General features: G+C 38.3%; 2 protein-coding genes and 2 pseudogenes across 2 annotated transcripts in view; 2 read left to right on the top strand and 2 right to left on the bottom strand.

The window, feature by feature from the left end:
* Positions 1 to 1,886: 1,886 nt before the first annotated feature.
* LOC148717655 (uncharacterized) lies at positions 1,887 to 3,106 on the top strand (annotated as a pseudogene).
* An 87-nt stretch (positions 3,107 to 3,193) lies between these two features.
* LOC148717654 (uncharacterized) lies at positions 3,194 to 3,753 on the top strand. Its single transcript, XM_088742391.1, has one exon. The coding sequence runs from the start codon at positions 3,194 to 3,196 to the stop codon at positions 3,716 to 3,718; it is 525 nt and encodes a 174-aa protein (XP_088598517.1). The 3' UTR covers positions 3,719 to 3,753.
* Positions 3,754 to 8,605: 4,852 nt separating this feature from the next.
* On the bottom strand, positions 8,606 to 12,512 carry LOC111337601 (uncharacterized; annotated as a pseudogene).
* Positions 12,513 to 12,555: 43 nt separating this feature from the next.
* Positions 12,556 to 19,258, bottom strand: part of LOC111322081 (uncharacterized) — an 8,869-nt gene continuing 2,166 nt past the window's right edge. The window contains exons 2-7 of the mRNA XM_022925123.2: positions 16,612 to 16,889; positions 16,177 to 16,291; positions 15,559 to 15,681; positions 15,248 to 15,281; positions 14,647 to 14,773; positions 12,556 to 14,314 (exon numbers count right to left, since the gene is read on the bottom strand). Coding sequence (XP_022780858.1) covers positions 13,799 to 14,314; positions 14,647 to 14,773; positions 15,248 to 15,281; positions 15,559 to 15,681; positions 16,177 to 16,291; positions 16,612 to 16,889 — 1,193 coding nt within the window. The 3' untranslated portion in view covers positions 12,556 to 13,798. The remainder of the gene's footprint in view (positions 14,315 to 14,646; positions 14,774 to 15,247; positions 15,282 to 15,558; positions 15,682 to 16,176; positions 16,292 to 16,611; positions 16,890 to 19,258) is intronic.

Raw genomic sequence — 19,258 nt, 5'->3', positions numbered from 1 at the left:
AGCTTTTTTCTCAATAAAAATGTTTACTTTAGTTCAAATCTTAGTTAAAAATAAACTGTAATGCGTGGGTGTGATCACTAGCAGTGACGAAAGTGTTTTAAATTCTATACAAAATTCCGCAGGTGAGGAAAAAAACAACGATACATCGACGCAATTCAATGATAATGATTCGAAGAGAAATAATTCAATCTCCCGTTTAAAAAAATTATCAGAAAAAAATCGAACGAAAAGGGTATTCAAAAACGCAGCACCATGCTCATGAACATTCCCATTTCTCGGGAAAATGAACCATAGCACATACAAACTGGGGAAAAATACGAAATGCCAGCAGGCGTTGTAAATGTCTCATGATTATCTGTCCATCAAATTTTAATCAAGTCAGCATCCTTACATGTTTTTCGGATCAAAGTCAATGACCTGTCTGTCCAAATTGTTTCCGAGTTATGAGGCGTGTCAATCGATGATAGACCAATTGAAATCTAGCAATGGGTGTATAAGAGTGGCTATGAGTCGGAATGGTATGATCATACGTGGGACCAAAGTGATGATGAAGAAAGTTCGATTTCATCCAATCAGACAAGTGGTGTATCTCACTGAAATTCATCCCTACATAGAAGTCGAAGAGAAGATAAATGCAATCAAAGCATTCCTGGATACTCCGTTTAAACACAAAATAAAAGCGGTAAAAGAGAGGCAACATAGCAAGTACCTATATATAAGCACGTTTTACACAAAACCTCGACATCTATATGTGATTAAGCGAATGGAAGAATTACAAGGAGCATAATCCAAAGACTTATTTAGCTCATATGACATGAACTTGCTTTGCATGTGACGAAACATGACTAAACCGTGGAAACATTGCCACGGTCGCTACGCGACCGCATTCCGGACGCGCGCGCAGGAGCAGGAAAGAGGAAGAGAAGGAAAGAGTGTACATAGAATGATCACTGTAATAAACTGTTTTAAACTGTCACGTTTGTTTGTGGTAATGTCTTCCCACGAGTGTATATGAGTCCCACGAACTGAGTAAAGTTGAGGAATAAAATGACTAGAACGAGTGAGTCCACGTGAAGAATGAATTATATTACTTGAAGAAAGAGGGAGAGGCATGAGGAGGAGGAGGAGGAAAGAGGAGGAGGAGGAGGAATGAGGAGGAGGACGAGGAGGAGGACGAGGAGGAGGAATGAGGAGGAGGACGAGGTAGAGGAATGAGGAGGAGGAATGAGGAGGAGGAATGAGGAGGAGTAGGAGGAAAGAGGAGGAGGAGGAGGAATGAGGAGGAGGAGGAAAGAGGAATGAGGAGGAGGAGGAAAGAGGAGGAAAGAGGAGGAGGAGGAGGAAGAAGTATAAAAAATATACGATCCCACATGAACAAGATAGACAGTTCCGTTTCGTATATAAGAAAAATAAACAATTGGTTCTATATGAGAGCGCGCTTTGAATTATTATAATTAATATTTTAAAGTGCGCGTTCTTTTAAAGTTTGTTAGACATAACGGAGAAGGGTATATACAATATGATAAAACTCGAAGTGACTACCTCCACACTCATTTCTTACCTGCTCACGCAGAGTGCGGACGATGGCGAGTACTCAGGATCTTTCCGCGGTTCTAAAGTCGTATCGACAAAAAATGCATGCTGTTTATGCTCGCGTAAAGCATGAGGAAAATGTGTTGAAGGTTATAATGAAAAACATGTTGAGAATGGAGCGATCCCCAAAAGATTGAAATCAATGAAAAGTTACCCTAAGATGCAAAGTCCTGAAGCTCAGAAACGTGTCAATTAAGCATACCATCAAGTAGAATGGACGGTCTTAGATCAAGCGATTGAAGAGATTGAAAAGAATCTTGCTGCACACAAAGAACAATATCAATCCTTGCTACATGAGCGACAAAGTGAGCGAAAAGTACTGGAAGGTAGGAAAGAAAAGACTGCCAAGATATCTCACCACACACAGGTGAAAACTGAATTGATTGAATTACAGAAAAAATACGATCAACTCTGTGCCAAGTTAGACACATTCTCAAAATCTAGCGAGAACAAAGATATTTTACATACGGGTGAAGAGGGGGTTAGTGGTGTATGAGGCAGTGATAGGTTAGGGAAAGTGGTGAGACATAAAAAGCAGAGAATCTTACATTTTTTGATTAGTATCGCTGTGACACGAAATGGGAGTCGTGTTACCCTGATAAACTTCTGATCGGATAATGCCACACCTTTCCCGCTACTGCAATAGAGCATTCATGCGTTCGGATACCAAAGAGCGTCACGAGAAAAATTCATACGTGAACTCGAGGGTCAATCCAAATCAATGATTCCTTTCAACTGTGAATACCCATTCCATTCCACCCGTGACTACAGACCCGACTCAGTCGTTCGATCTATCACAAAGGTGGAGTGAGGGATTCAAATTCAAATCACCCAGTAGCATATTCATCGTGGGACCTTCGGGATGCGGTAAAACTTGCTTCACCAAATCATTACTTCTACAACATTTGGATGAATTGTTTGCGTCACCCCTGCCGTCATTCACTACTGTTACGGTGCTTGGCAAGATGGATACCGTGAGATGCATCAAAATGTTATAAAATTTATCGATAAAATTATAAGTATAAAATTGTAAAAGTATAAAAGTATAAAATTTCACGATAAAATTTCACCCGATGAAAAACAGTTAAAGAAATGGTTCCCTAAGGATGGTGGACTACTGGTCATGAATCATCTTATGACTGAAGGAGGAGACGATAAAGAAGTGTTAGACCTTTTCACCAAACATTCTCATCATCGTAACATTACTGTTATCTATCTTTGTCAAGATATGTTTCCACCTGGAAAATATGCAAAAAGTATTTCAAGGAATGCTCATTACGTGGTTGCTTTCAAAAACCCACGCGATCAATTGGGTTTCAAAAATTTATTGTTACAAGCCTTTTCCATGGAATGGCAAGATATTATGCAAGTGTATTCTGAGGCAACTCAACGACCCTATGGGTATATCACCTTCGATTTACATCCTGCTAGTAAAGATGCTCACCGCGTACTCAGTCATCTTTTGACACATGAAGGATGTATGCGATTGTATCCTAGAAAAGTCAAACTTTAAAACCGCCCTACACATTGGTCAGAAATCACTTAGGAACAACTTTCAGCAAGTACGCATCGAGAAAACTTATAGTGCGTGTGTGTTACCATGACTGATAATTCTCAGGATCTAGATGTCTTTGGCGAACCACTAGAAGAAGATGAAGAGCCTGAGGACACAGATGATGAAGACAATGATGATGAAGGCGAAGATGAAGACAAGGATGACGGTGACGATGATGATGACAATGTCGGTGTGAATCCGTGGTCAGAATTGAAACAGGAAGTGAAAGATGATATGAAAACAACTTTGGCTGAACAAGAAGAAGAACAGGAAAAAGAGGGGGCATCCGAGAATGACCAATCGCTCTTACCTTTAGCTAGGCGTAAGTTGAGAAGGTTATACTTGCATCGTCTAAAGTGGTATAACCGTATTAAACAGGATAAAATACATAGGCAAGTCATGCATACCGCTCGACGATTGATGAATGAAGACGGTATGGATTGGCAGGAGGCATTAGAGGCTGCCGTGGACAGGAGAAAATTCCTATTGAATCGTCTGATCAACAAACCGTTATTGGATGAAAGCGATGATGATGATGATGAAAAAGAGGAGGAAATGAACACTGTGTAACCGCTGTAGTGGGGGCATAGTGTGCGTGTATTTTTACGCGAAACAAAGACAAAAAAAAATTTTGTTGCAAACGATTTTTGTCGAATTTTATTTATGACCATGCTAAGTTTAGAAATCTACATCATCTGCTAGTCCGTTATTAGAAACTTCTATCACATCAAACTCTCTGGGTGTTACCTGCGACACCTCTGTGTTCGATTCTACTAGTGTCTTCAATGGACCTGTCTTTGCAGACATGTTTCTGGTAGTAAAGGAGGGTGCTGGGATTTTCTCTTTTAGCTTATAAGGACGAGTTCTCTTTGCTCATTCCTCCTCCTCATTCTTCCTCCTCCTCTTTCCTCCTCATTCCTCCTCCTCCTCATTCCTCCTCCACATTCCTCCTCCTCATTCCTCCTCCTCTTTCCTCCTCCTCCTCTTTCTTCCTCATTCCTCCTCCTCCTCCTCCTCCTCCTCATTCCTTCTCCTCATTCCTCCTCTTTCTTTAAGTAATATAATTTATTATTCACGTGGACTCACTCGTTCTAGTCATTTTATTCCTCAACTTTACTCAGTTCGTGGGACTCATATACACTCGCGGTAAGACATTACCACTAACAAACGTGACAGTTTAAAACAGTTTATTACAGTGATCATTCTATGTACACTCTTTGCTTCTCTTCCTCTTTGCTGCTCCTGCGCGCACGTCCGGAATGCGGTCGCGTAGCGACCGTGACAATGTTTCCACGTTTTAGTCATGTTTCGTCACATCTAAAGCAAGTTCATGTCATATGAGCTAAATAAGTCTTTAGATTATGCTCCTTGTAATTCTTCCAATCGCTTAATCACATATAGATGTCGAGGTTTTGTGTAAAACGTGCTTATATATAGGTACTTGCTATGTTGCGTCTATTTTACCGCTTTTATTTTGTGTTTAAACGGAGTATCCAGGAACGGTTTGATTGTATTTATCTTCTCTTCGACTTCTATGTAGGGATGAATTTCAGTGAGATACACCACTTGTCTGATTGGATGAAATCGAACTTTCTTCATCATCACTTTGGTCCCACGTATGATCATGCCATTCCGACTCATAGCCACTCTTATACACCCATTGCTAGATTTCCATTGGTCTATCATTGATTGACACATGTCATAACTCGGAAACAATTTGGACAGACAGGTCATTGACTTTGATCCGAAAAACATGTAAGGATGCTATGACTTGATTAAAATTTGATGGACAGATAATCATGCTGGCATTTCGTAATTTTCCCCGGTTTGTATGCTCTATGGTTCATTTTTCCCGAGAAATGGGAATGTTCATGAGCATGGTGCTGCGTTTTTGAATACCCTTTTCGTTCGATTTTTCTCTGATAATATTTTTAAACGGGAGATTTAATTATTTCTCTTCGAATCGTTATCATTGAATTGCGTCGATGTATCGTTGTTTTTTTCCTCACTTGCGGAATTTTGTATAGAATTTAAAACACTTTCGTCACTGCTAGTGATCACACTCACGCGTTACAGTTTATCTTTAATTTAGATTTGAACTAAAGTAAACATTTTTATTGAGAAAAAAGCTATCACATGTTTATACTTCGAACGACCCATTGTTCATTTTCAGAGAATTTTGAATACTCATGTGATCACCATCCGAACTATTTTCATTTTATTGGAGTAGGATGAATTATTCACATCCCATCCTAGGATTTAGGCGGAAACAAACCTCTTTTATTCTCGAGTAAAGGCTGATAGTTTCGAAAGAAACTGTTTGTTTTTTGATCCATTAAGATCACCGATCACTTCACGTGCACCTCCGCTAATGTAATCTATTGCATAACTTGCACTTATTGCAAAAAGATATACATCGGCGAAACGGGCAGAAGACTAGGTGACCGATTCCGAGAACACCTTCGAGACGTGGAAAGGAATGACAAGGACACATCTAAACCAGTCGCTAGACATTTTAATTTACCTAATCATTCTAAGCAACATATGGCAATCTGCGGTCTTTCCTTGCATTTAGGTGGCACGGAAAGCCGTAAAAATCTTGAACAAAAGCTCATCTTTCAAACCGGCAGTCGAAATCCCACAGGGATCAATGAACGCTTTTCATTCCACTAATTTATTCATGTTTTTCTCGTTGCCATGCACCCACCAATAACGTAGCTCCATTTTCTGCCTTTAAAAGCACACACAACCCACAATTCCTCTATTCGCTCCGACGAAGGGCTAACGCTCGAAACGTCAACTTTTGTAATCATTACGGTGGCCAATTTACCATTTCAACTTTGTTGATATATCCAAATTAACTCTTTTTTTCTCGATTTTTTTTACACGATACGAATGGTAATGACATCTTGAAATCACTTTTACCATTGGAAGTATGAGTCACCATCTTGCATTTCATTGTTTCCATTGTTTGTCTCACTCTGATGTTTGACTGTTAGGGTTTTTATTTTGATTTTAATATGGGAAGAAGTGTGTTAGGGAATCGGGCTTAGGGTGAGAGTTAAGGGTGTGGTCGTGTGAGTGACCGCAATAACCTAGGTTCGAATCCTGGTCACGACAATTTTTTTCCTTTTATTCTAATATGAAGGTTTTTTTGAATATTCATTTTATCTTGAAATCATTTTCCCTAAGGGAGGATGAAACACCATCTTAGGTTTCATTTTTTTTATTGCTTTTATACCATCTTAGATGACTTTTATTTTTTCAAATTATGAAAAAAAAACCACGCTCCTATAACCTACGCAATTTAACCCTAAACCAGGATTTATTCAACGCTTTTATTTTGTGTTTTCTTCCTACATCTCTCATACATTTCCTTCTAATTTTCAATTGTGGATACTCTATTGTCCTAGAACCGGTATGGGTAGTTGCGTGACACTGTGTATCATTCATAATAAACACTCATATTTCGTCTATCCACTTTGGTTTCTAGAGTGCTCTTATTATTTTTCAATTGTCCTGCCAAAACGCTTCTCTCTCTATTTCTTCTTCTTTTAGTAAACACCATTCGCATTGACCGCAATCACAAGAGAAATCGTAAAAGTCAGACATTATAATACTGACCAAGAGTTTATAGCGACAAGGTCTACCCGAACACTTTGACAGCTTGTCAATCCCTATGTCTTACGATCGTACATCTCTTACAGTTTTTAAAGGTAAAAGTCATACGTCCTGGATAACCTGTACTACATGCGTGTGAAAACCTTTTGGGAATCTAATAAATACAACTTCTGCTCACAGTCTTAGTCGGTTAGATTAGTATGTCTAACCCGCGATACCCAAACGCGTAATATAGGGTCCATTCTCTTTTCCCTGTGTTATGTGACAATAAACATTACGTATGCGAAAACAGTGTGTTGGAGTTAATCCCTCCACCATCTTAGATTCTTTTGTACTTTTTGTACCGTTATTTTTTAAAATGAGATGCGAAAAAACCCTACACACGAACCTATGTGAAATCTAACCCTAGCCTCCCCAACAACCCTAACCCCAACAACCCTGACCCCAACATCCCTAAACCCCAACAACCCTACACCCCTCGTGCACCTACGCTGCATGAATAAACCCTAAAACCCCCCTTCGGCACCTACGCTGTATGAATATTTAATTAGAACCCACTCGGCCGAATCCTTCGGACCCAGAACGCGTGGAGGTTGCCATAAACATATGATTCCAACGTGGGAGAACAATCTACTTTCCATCAATTGTACAGAGACATGATGTCAGCTTGTCAATCAGAGCGACATTTACGTTCAAACACATTTATGTATAACCTCATCTTACATTCTACAAACACTCCATACACCATGTGATCTGAAAAACAACTGTTTGGACGAAGATATTGAACAGAATCCCCAGTGGGCTGGAGCCTCCTAGACGAATTATTTGCCATTGTAAAAGAAAAAGCTACCACGCAAGATCTTTGTGAAATACGTAGACAAGTGACAAGATACATGGACGAGATTGAAACCTATGATTCAGAAGTAGGAGAACATGCTACATTTCATCAATTATACAAAGACATGATGACAGCTTTTCTAGCTTATGTTACCTATTTATATATATCGTGCAGAGTGAATAAATAAACCATAGTTAATCCCTCCGTCATCTTGGAATCTTTTGTTTTTGAAAAGGCGTTATGATGTTTTTATTCACCCTACTCACTAAATTTAACCCTAAAAACCCTCGTACACCTACGCGACATTCAAACCCTAACCCCCTTTAATCACCTACGTAATATTTAACCCTTATAACACCCTCGTACACCTATGCAACTTGAATATATTACTTCATGAATATATGAATACGAAATGGTGCCATACAGGCCCCGTATACTATTCTTAACCTTGGAACTCTATGACAGAGTCGAACGGGGCAGTTTGAGAGAAGCTTCTTCCTTAGTGCAATAATAGATTTTAATAATGATATTTAGCAATTTTAAATGCTAAAAAGTCATTATATATATTTTAAAAATTCGTTAATAATTCATGAGCCGATTAGCCTATCACACGAGGCAAATCGATCACCTGTATGAACCTTTATAGTTGGTATAGACTGATCATTCTGAAAAGCCCTGAGAGGGTTTTGATTTCGGTCTCGGGGAAAATCGGGGTACAATTCATAAATAATGAAATCATTACTGAATTATTAATGAAAATATGATTACTGTGATCTTTATATAAAGATCACTAGAGGTCTTTATATAAAGATCACGTTCATTGTAATACCAAATTATTCCCCAAAAGGCAGCATACAAAAACATTAACCGCAATAAACAACAAAGTTTATTTTTCCTGATAAATTCTTGTTAGAACAGAAATTCGCTCTTTTACAATTTCCCATTATTCACAAAATTAATTGTGCAGTTTTGAATACTCTCAACTTCAACTCTAAATCCTATTTCCTCCAAGTTGGTGTCTTTATTTCTTCTTGAACTTTGCCACTCGCCAAAAATTTTGTAAGCCCACTTTGTGGCATACCGAGTAGCCCTTGGAACACAACTATCCAAGTAATCTTTCTCTTCCTTCGCATCGCATTTTTTGCTTCTCGAAACACGCGTTTGGGCGGTATTTCAAGGAAAAGCTTTCTGAACTTTAACAGCAGCCGAACAAGGAGTACTTTTCCCCTCTGTATGTAATGCATTCAAATCACGTTTAGAAAAATCCCTAGAGAGGCACGGGTTTTTTAAGCTATTTAATGCATTCATATAACGTTTGGAAAAATCCTTAGAGAGGCACGGGTCTTTGAAGCTATTTAAAAAACTCGCAGCACATGTTTTATCGGGTCTAAGAACACTCGGCTACGCCTTGTGTTTTTAAACCCAATAAAACACTGCTGCTCGTTTTTTAAATAGTACAGACACACACACACACACATGTATATATATATATATATATATATATATAACAAGTTAAAAGTCCTCGAGCCAACAGTAACGCCGCAAAGTCCAAACCTCGATAAATAGTAGGATAATATTGTAGTACACGAGGACGGGATGGCGCCAACAATTCTTTAAGGTTTTTAGATCTGCGAAAGGATGCTATGATGGAGTTTGAAGGAAAAAGCTCTTTTAACTTGGGATTGGATTCCAAAATACCCAGATATTTTTTAATGATGCGACTTACATCAGGTAAATTTGGATTAAATGTGGTCACAAATGGGAATAATTTCCTCTTAGATCCGGCATGAGTCCTAAGTAGATCACTTCTAGGTATCGTAAAGGCCTTACGAAACTGGTCATCCACTAGTTTGGAAGGGTAACCCTGAGTAACCAGATAACCCTTGTATTCGGTTATTCTCTGGGAAAGAAAAGCTTGTTCGGAGCAATTTCTTTGTAACCTCGTCGCCACACTGTAAGAAATAGCTTTGAAAACGTGTTTAGGATGAGCACTTGATGGTGGGAGATACAGGTGACCATCAGTTGGCTTTGAGTAAACGTCTGTCCTAATAAAACCCTCGATAAGATGTAGAGTTAAATCTAGCACATGGAGCTCTCGTTCGGAAAAACTAATTCGAATTTTATAGTGGGATACAAAGAGTTTATAAATTCAGTAAATTCATGTAGTGCCGGAAGGCCTTCTTGCCAGAGATCAAAAACATCATCACGGTATCGCCACCACAAAGCCGGCTTTATGTGGCCAGAGAACTCAGCCTGAAAATCTATTTCACCCATGGCAAGATCTGCATAACTGCAGGCGTTCTTAGGGCCCATGGCTGTGCCATGAACCTGTAGAAAGAAGTTTTCTCTGAAAACCGAATGACTGCTCTTCAAACAAATTTTAACCGCTTCTAAAATGCAATTAGCGGATGGAAGCTTATTTTCTCTGGCATTCAATGCCCTCTTCACTGCGGTAAGACCGAGTTGATTATCAATGTTAGGAAACATTGAGACAACATCCCATGAAACCAATAGAGTGCCTTCGGGGAAAGGGCCATTACGATTAAGCTCCTCAATCCTGTTGAGCAGATCGGTGGTGTCTTTAATGAACGATGGTAATTTACGAGCCAATGGTTGCAAGTAAAATTCAGTGAAGGCCGAGAGATTTTCTATTGCCGTACCGCAGCAAGACGTGATGAGGCTAAGTGGGTTCCCTGCCTTATGGGTTTTGACATTTCCGAAGGCAACCCCTGGTTTTGCTTCCTTGTTAATTATCCAATTAGCTACTTGGTTTGAAATTTCCCCTTTTCTGACCCATTTGTCACACCAGCTCTCAACTAAAGTCAAATGTCTAATAGTAGGATCCTCCTGCAAGGATTTATAGTGCAATTGGTTTTGAAGCTGGCCGAACATTTTATCCTCGTATTCCTCTTTCTCGATTAAAACAAAACGAGAACCCTTATCCTGCATTCGAATTACTACATCAGAATTTCTTAATTGTTTTAAAGCAACTCGTTCTCCTTTGGTTAGATTATTTCTTGCTAATTTGATATTCTGAGGGTTTATCAAATCCCGCCTAATACTAGATAGAAAAAGTTCAAGTTCTGGATACCTTGACGGTGGTGGTTTCCATTTCTTTTCTTTCTGGACTTGAGGAAGGTGACTGGGTGCATTCTGACCATCTCCAGTGTTATCATTAATAAAAAATGCTGCTGTCCGCAAGCGGGCCTCAAAAATTTCCAAATCGTCGTATACACGTTGCCAGTTTACATCTTTTGGCATGGGGCAAAAGGATGGTCCTTTCTTAAGTAGGTTGATTTGGTCTTGGCTAATGGACATGTTTGAAAGGTTGTACTTACGTAATTACCAAGAAGCATATTGGAGCGCACAGTTGTTCTCTCTGGCACCCTTCGGCTTGAATAAGCGCCAGGAATTTCACTCCAAAAAGAGAATAAACTATAACTAATGCGGAGAATTTTTTCAAATTGGGCGGGCATCAAAGGTCCCAGTCTCAGCGTTGATTGGGAATTTTAGCACAATTCTCGCCTTTCAAGTCAATGCTGGTTCCTTAACATTTTCAGTGGATTCGACAATTTTTTATTGTGATAATTTTTCGCGTAGTAATTACTGTTTTTGTTTATATGTGTCATCACGCCCTATATAAAACTATTTAAGGAATTTGTAAGTCTTTGTATTACAACTGATGAAGGTCTCGGACCGAAACGTATTTTATTAAGCTTTCTTAGACTTTTTATTTGAGTTTATGTCTTTCTTAGCTCGAAGTTGTCCGTCCTCGTGTAATAAAATATTTTCCCTATTATTTATCGAGGTTTGGACTGTGAATCCTTTTGGATCCTTCTGGCGCGGTGTCACTGTTGGCTCGAGGCCTTTTAACTTGTTATACATATATATATTGGTCGGGATTTCTATGCTACACTAAGCCTATCTTGATTCAATGTTTACTTTATCAAGTCTCGAATCTAAATTTGGGTTTTTAGTATCTTTGACAAAGGCCGGGGGTAAACTCCTTACATTTGAATATAAATTCTCCCTTCTAGCTGCTAAACATTTTCTTCCGAAATAGTTTTGAGAATTTGGTTTGCAGCTAACAGGTCTTCTACTCTAATCAAATCTAGACTGAATAATAGGTTGATGGTTCAAAGAGAAGTTATGCGTCAAACACATCTGAGTATTTGATGGCGAAATTATCTAAATTTTACCCATCTAGAAGGAGAAAAGTACCTATAATTACAATACACCAAAACGTTTCTCGTAAATATTCATATATTGCAAAATTGTAATAGGACTGGACAGAATATGCAAGAAACAATGTATGTTATTGATCGTACATTGTGTTTATCGTTAAATTCTTAAACTTTCCTTGCTCGAATTAACCAAATCACTCCACTATAACAAGAGAACAGCGTGAAAATTAGCTAAACAGAACCATCACTTACTGACAGTTAAATCTTTTAAGACGATCATGCTATTTTTATAGTTTTGATGTTATGGCTGGTGAAACCAATAGCAAGAAACTGAACTGATATTTTCCTTCCAAGTCAAAGAAAATGTATTTAGCCAGCGTGAGGACAAGATAAAAACTCGATCAATAAGATCGCACGACCAAAATATACCTCGATAGGATAAACAATTAATAAAGCAATAAAGCAAAGTTTCTATCGGCTGTTGACAGAACACGAGAAAAGTATGTAAACAAACAAACTTTTCGATAGCAAGTGTGGTTTATTGCCTTTACGACATAAATGTGAGTGAAGTTTGTCAGAGAGAATAAACTTAATCTCGTGTTGTTATCAAGTCCCTGATTTTCATGAAAACCGTCAAAAAGTGCGATAAACCAATCAAAGCGCCACAAACTGAAGAGATTGTCAGGAGGGGAGCCACTTTCCAAACATCTCCTAGAGACATGGGTGTCCGTGCACCATTACCAAACAAAAAACGCAAAGAACGATAAAATACAAAGACGTAGAACTAAAAGATTACGTCGTATTTTTTTCCAAGCATAATTTTATCTTGTAATAATCAATAGTATATTATATAGTTTAATTATAATAGCATTTATACATTTTTATTTTTTAAATTATCTCCAGTTTTAAAATTTGATGTAACAACATCACAATTCATGTATTTGTGAAAATGTTGATGTTAAACATACTATTATCATTATCATTATTATTATCATTAATTTTTGTGGAGCGGTTCAGCCGGGGAAAATCGACTGCAGTGAACCAGAATACAATTTAACACCAATGAACAAAGGATAGATTTGATACCGAGGAGAAATTGGTTTGTGCTACTTCCAGTTAATATACACAGCATATTAGGTATTCAATTCGTATCAATAACCTTTAAAACCCAAAACCACACACAGTAGGCTTGGGTCACCTGTGGTACCACGAGGCTAGATGTGAATACTCGTCATTTCTCTTTGCAGTCGTTTTTCAACGCTAATAATCGTAACAATTCTCGGAAATCTTGCTGTTTTGGTTTTTACTATACCAAACTTATTCCATGGGTCTGATATGAGGGTTAATGGGGTTAATCGTTAGCTGTAAAACGGCTAAAAGTGAAGCCGTTAGGCGTAAAAATTGACAAACTTTACTTGTAAGTCGTAGAAAAAAAATGAACCATGAAAATTTTTCTGGTCACCACAATGGAAAGATATCAACCGTTAGCCGTAAATTGGCCAAAAACACTTAACCATTGACAGTAAATTAAAGCCATCACCTCATGAGACCCTCTAGTATAAGTTGTACGCTTTATCTCGTTTGCACGCAAGTTCTACAATCATAAGTAAAACTTGCTTTGTCACGGCATAGTTCAGAGGGCTGACTTGATTGGCTTGTGTTATTTTTCTTAACTATTTGTTTGTGTTTTATTCTTTTTTATTTTTTACACCCAGCACAAACACCGTAATGCTGAGACTTCTTTTGATTGACAGCGGATGCTTATATGACGATAGGAATGTGCCAAACACTTTTATCCTTTACGATTTAATATTTTCCAAATAAAAAGTATGAAAATTTACGGCCTCTTACGATACGATTTGTATAACTGCATGTCATTCAATACTACATCAGATCACGTAGTTTGTTATCGTACCGAAGTATTAATATATAAACTTTTAACTTGCTGTGTCAGGTAGCGAAATTATGTTAAAGTTATCCAGCTTAATGATCGACATTGCTCAATTGTCAGTGTACCAAGATATATCCCATTGCCTTGATGTCTCTGTCCCCATTATCTTGATGGTGTTTGGCTACGTTTCCACACGTATTTGAATTGTTAGGGTAACCTCCTGTCCCAAAACCGATCCTGGAATCACAGCTTTCGCAGTCGTTTTGCTCGTTACTAATAATACCGATCTTTGCTTTGGAATGTGTAGGCGAGCTGTACAAATTAAACCCTTCCTTATTACAATTGGTCTGCAAGGAGGCTTTTGAACCAACCAGCTTCTTCCATGTATCACGCCCTAGTGAGGTTTGGCGGTATTGACCGTCTGCAATCAGTGAGTAAAGAGATTCGGCCCGCTTGTTAATTACAGTAAAGTTAATCGTTTGGCCGATCCTCATACCGAGACAGATCTTGGAGAAGGATGTGTTCCAGTAGCTCGGTAGTTTTGTCTCCTGTGAGTCAAACCCAGTCATGCCTCCTGCACTGTTGTATTCGGTCGTGTTGCTCCAAAACAAAGAGTCATAGTGAAACGTTTCCTAGATAAAAAAAAATTGAGTTAATAGCGCTAATAATGAGCAGTTACAATGCATAAAAAAATACCCTATAATATTCACTACACCAGGACACTATTACCTAAACACTCCAGATCTGTACAACTAAGAAGCATATTTACAGATAGCGGGTTACGGGTTTAATATCCATGTTGCTCTTTTCGTATTTAGTTCAAATTTTACACTATGGCGGTATAATTAAGTCAATGAAGACTAAAATTCTTGTTCAACCTAAAACAAAGATTGTCATAAAGATAATGCAAGCGAATTCCCCTTTATACCAAACTCAACTAAACATCGACGTGTGAAGTTGGTACCTTATTCCCATCAATCTTCATTACCGGCGTCCAGCCCCCATTTCCACATCCGAAATCTCCCATGTGACAAAAAATGGATATTGGTCCTGATCCGAAGTGAAGAATTTTCACACCACTCGTGTTGAATCTGTTTAACATATAATCCTCTCAGAAGAAGAGATACATTAGCTCGTTGGTAAAACTTGACAGTCCTACATATCTATACATTAAGTCAAGTTTGATTACAAGTGACTGTGAAGAAAGCATGCCTCTTATATCATTTTCAAACGAGGCCATAGCGCTGAATTTTCACTGAATAATGAGTCTGAACGTCAGTAGAGCTGAGACTTGCATATCCCATATTACGTATTTCGTAGCAACAAATAATAGTCATGTGATCAAATAATAAGGTCATGTGATCAATCCTCCAGATCTTTAGAGACAGCAAAAATTCAAAAATTATAGAATTGAGTGAAACATGCAAACTTCTCGTGAGTCTTGTTAATTGCATTTGTTTTGATATTTCTCTGCTTTTAGCTTATCGCAATCATCATTTTTATGACTGCTTTACCCTTCTTCCTCTTTGATTCATCATCCTTTTTGATCGGCACTTCTGACTTACCCATTTTTCTCGTAAACTTCCTTACATGATGAAGCTGAAAATATAAACAGAGATTTTCGCTTGTCAGTGTAGAAACGGTTTTCAAAATCAATTGTTCTTGTTGTCAACTCGATTTCTATGATCAGCGCTGCAGTCGTGTCTTTCCGTATCACACTCATCCCTATCTGAAAAGATACTTCAAATCTAGAGAATTTATAAAATTTGTGTAGTGCGATAAAAATCATCGCTGTTACTTGCTCATATATGTTCGTCTGACGTTAATTTGTCTTCATACATTAATCATGAAATTATTTTATTATCAACTGATTTACCTTTACAAATTTTTCCATCTCCAGAATATCCAGGGTTACATGTACAATTGTACGATCCCTTGGTATTGGTGCACACAGCATCAGCACTGCAGCTGTGTAACTCCTCAGTACACTCATTAACATCTATAAAATTTTCAATTAATACCGTTTTCTTAATTGAAAGAGCTACACCTGACGCTTCTGTTGTCCACTGCACAAATAAAATCTCAAATTAAGAAAAAAAATGCAAAGCAACAACTCAATTGTTTGATTTTTTTGTTGACGTAATCGTAAGCTTTAGCCTTGTTCGAATTTCACAGCTTGGAAAACTTAAACTGGTTTCATCAGGACACTGCCTGCCTGGCACGTTCCCAGTCGTTTCGTTACTTTAAGATATCAACAAATAAAGTGCGCGAAAGACATTGAAGTGGTTGTCTCCTGCGATTCCGTGATGGCATGTTGGAAAAGAGATGACTGGAGGCGAGCTACAGATGCAAGTGCTGTTGTTTGATTCAGTTTGGAGGGATCGAAGGTGAGCCGTTTGTCAACGTTTTGTTCCGAGTAAATGGAGAATATTGTTGAACCTACACAAGCTTACTGCGGTGTTGCAATTGTTTTCAACCGTGTGATGAGGTTTACCTTTTTTACAGTCTTGACCTCTGAATCCAGCAGTACACAAACAGCGATATCCTTTGTTGGTAAAACCGCTTTGACAAGTAGCATTATTTTTGCAAGGGTTTTCAACACAAGCGCTCTGAAGCCGAAAGGAGAAAAAAATATCAACCGTCTTAATATCATACGTTGAAATATTAATACTGCAGTTTGGTCGATTCATTAATTTTTAAATTTATGTCTCAAGTTTTGAATTTAGAAAGATCTATTTGAATGTAGTAGAAACCGAGAACGTTCAACTAGATACGTAGAAAAAACAATAACGATAATGATAGTGATAATGATGACGATTTGGATAATGATAATGATAATAGCGAGTTGAAGCAATCATTTTGAAGGTTTATGATCACGAGAGTAGTTGTTTTACCAAAACTGAGTACTTGCAAATAAAGCAACACCCACCTCAGCTGCATGATAAAAATAATTTTCTTCCTTCTCCAGTTCGAGTTCGTGTCCTTCGTGAGTGACATTATTCAATTCACAGCTGTATCCTCCGTGTAGACCCACTCGTTTTTCAATATTAATGCTGACACAGTTGGGTTCCATATAACACATGTTCTCACAAAAATTTATCGTCATGACTTCAACAATGCGGATCACATGGTTTTTGAGGCGTTTGTTGTCAAACTCTTTCTCAGGCGTAAACTTCAACTGTCGGCATTGGTCTGCATCCCAGAAGTCTTAAGAAATTAAGTCAACAACAACAACAGATAAACAGATATATAAAAAAAACAGTAGTAATAGTGATAATGATGAAAGACATTATAATAATAATAATGTTATTGATAACGATAATAGTAAAAATGACGGTGACGGCAACGAGATTAAAGAAAAAGTTTAATAACAATCGACAGTTTATCTCTCTATATTTGAAGTTGCCTCATTTTATTCATCTTTCTTTTTGTGTTCCTGTTCGAACTAGTAAAACGCCTTGAGGATTTTTTCCTATTATTCCATCTGTACTGCCATCCGCAAGAAAGTTGCAGGATGTAATCATTAATTACCGCAGATAATGCACTTATTTAAGTAAATAAAAAATAAATATTATAACCTATACACTAGCAAATGTAAAAAAGTCCTAAGAATCGAAAAAATTCAAAAATCTAAAAATCCTAAAAATCGAAAAAGAAGTAAAAATTGACAGTCTAAAAATATGCTTGTCGAAAAAGATAGGTCCTAAGCTTAGCTTTAAAAATGGAGACAGATGCGCTGCTTTTAATCTCAATTGGAACCGAGTTCCAGAGGTAAGGCGTGCACACTGAGAAAGTCCTCAGGCCAATCAATTTGAGCTTGTGTGTTGGTTGCTCCAGTAGAAGTTGGTCAGCAGACCTAAGTAAATGAATTTTCTATCGTTTATTTCACCAAAATGAAATAGTAAGTTCTTCCATGCACATACGGCCTCGACCAGAGAACGCTAATGATTTCTGTCAATGTCAGTTGCCACACGGTAAAGCTGCCCCGCACGTCCAACTTGTGTCCCTTATTTCCCTTTCTACGGTTCTCCTCCAAGTTTCTTTAGGGCAGTCTTTCTTTCGTCTGCCGTCGCGAGTCTGTCGCAAGGCGACCGCTAGGCTGAGCTAATGGTAGAATTCGGAGTTCATAGCCGATCGATCTCTACCTTTCTTTCTCTGGACCAGTCGAGTGATGGGTTCTGCATCTGTTCTTCATGCTGCTTATCGTTGGAGATGGTATATAATGGTGAAATCCACTCTTTAGTCTGCTCCAGAGTCTACCTTTGGGTGAAGGTTGAACAAACGTCCGTGGGCAAAAGTCCGCCTGTTGCCTTCAGATTTTGCATTCCCCTTAACGTAACCTCCTTTCTTGGGCAGCTTTATTATAAGTCCTGTCTTACATGTTTCTGGAATATGATTGTCAGCCCAAATGTCTCTGACTATTTCTGTCAGTATACGTGGTTTTTCTGTTTCTTCTGGCTTAAGCATTTCTGTCCTCACTCTGCCTTTTCTCTCTTCGTTGCTTTGATTTAACTCCACCAGGGTAGGTGGGTCCATGAAAATCTTTCAGCCTTCACCTGCACGGGGATTCCTTTTAGTGAATCTGTCCGTCTCCTTGGAGATGGTTTTTCCTTTGTGTTCTTTCACCGAGGCGTCATTGCTACTGTCTGTTGTTGAAAGTTTTTTTGATCCAGTCGAGAGTCTTTAGGACTCGTCTCAAGATAGCTTCCTCAACCTCGTCTGTTACGCGTTCTCTCTTATCGATTTTGGTCATCCTCTTTACTCCTTCAGTTTTGCACATCTCCTTTTGAGCTGATTCTGTATCTGTTCTTACCAAACATAGTTGATCGTCTCTTTCATCTTCTTTCTTTCTCCTATCTTCTTCCAGGTCTATTTTTGTATCCATCTTTCTTTCTTCTCCTTCTTGAAGCCTAGGATCGTCTTTCCTGCAGTTTCGAAAGGGTGGCTGTGAGGCCTGAAAGCGATTCTCCAGTTTTGTTTGAAGGCCTCTGGATTGTCAACTTTATTGGCCTCATAAGTAACATACAATATGGTAAGTCAATATTAGAAATAAAAAGACCAAAAGAGATCGCGCGAACGCGATAAGTTTCCCATGCGAGGCGCAACCCAAATTTAATAAAAAATCTGATAAGGAATTTAACTTTTAATAAAATAACAGTAAATCTAATTAATTGCTAATAGGACACAGTAAAGTACTATTAAAATCAGTCAGACTGAGGTAAGGCAGTTACTGTCGTAAGTTAATGGAAGTAAACGAAGAGTCAGCAGTCGTTGTTTGTAGGACTCCTCGCCAATTGTAGTTCTTAGTATCCAGCGTGTCGCGTGCCAATGTACTCTTTTTAAGATCGTTCTCAAATTTAACACTAGCAGGAGACCATACCTCTGTCGCATATGAAAGCTGTGACTTCACGAGAAGTAAATTAAGTGTCCGCATGACCTTGATATCGGTGATAAGTGGGCAAGTCCTCTTTAAAAGACTCAACATCTATTAGCCTTGGGGTACAATGCGCTAAACGTGCGAGTCCCACTACGATAGATTGCTAGAAATGGTAACACCAAGATCTATTTCTTCCTGA

Source organism: Stylophora pistillata, chromosome 13 (assembly GCF_964205215.1).
Source record: "Stylophora pistillata chromosome 13, jaStyPist1.2, whole genome shotgun sequence".
In the NCBI taxonomy this organism is placed as follows: Eukaryota; Metazoa; Cnidaria; class Anthozoa; order Scleractinia; family Pocilloporidae; genus Stylophora; species Stylophora pistillata.
Note: the sequence above shows the minus strand (reverse complement) of the source record. Positions and strands in the feature narration are given on the sequence as shown.

Excerpts from the sequence above, each read along its gene's own strand:
- LOC148717654 (XM_088742391.1), top strand. The coding sequence starts at position 3,194 with ATGACTGATAATTCTCAGGATCTAGATGTCTTTGGCGAACCACTAGAA.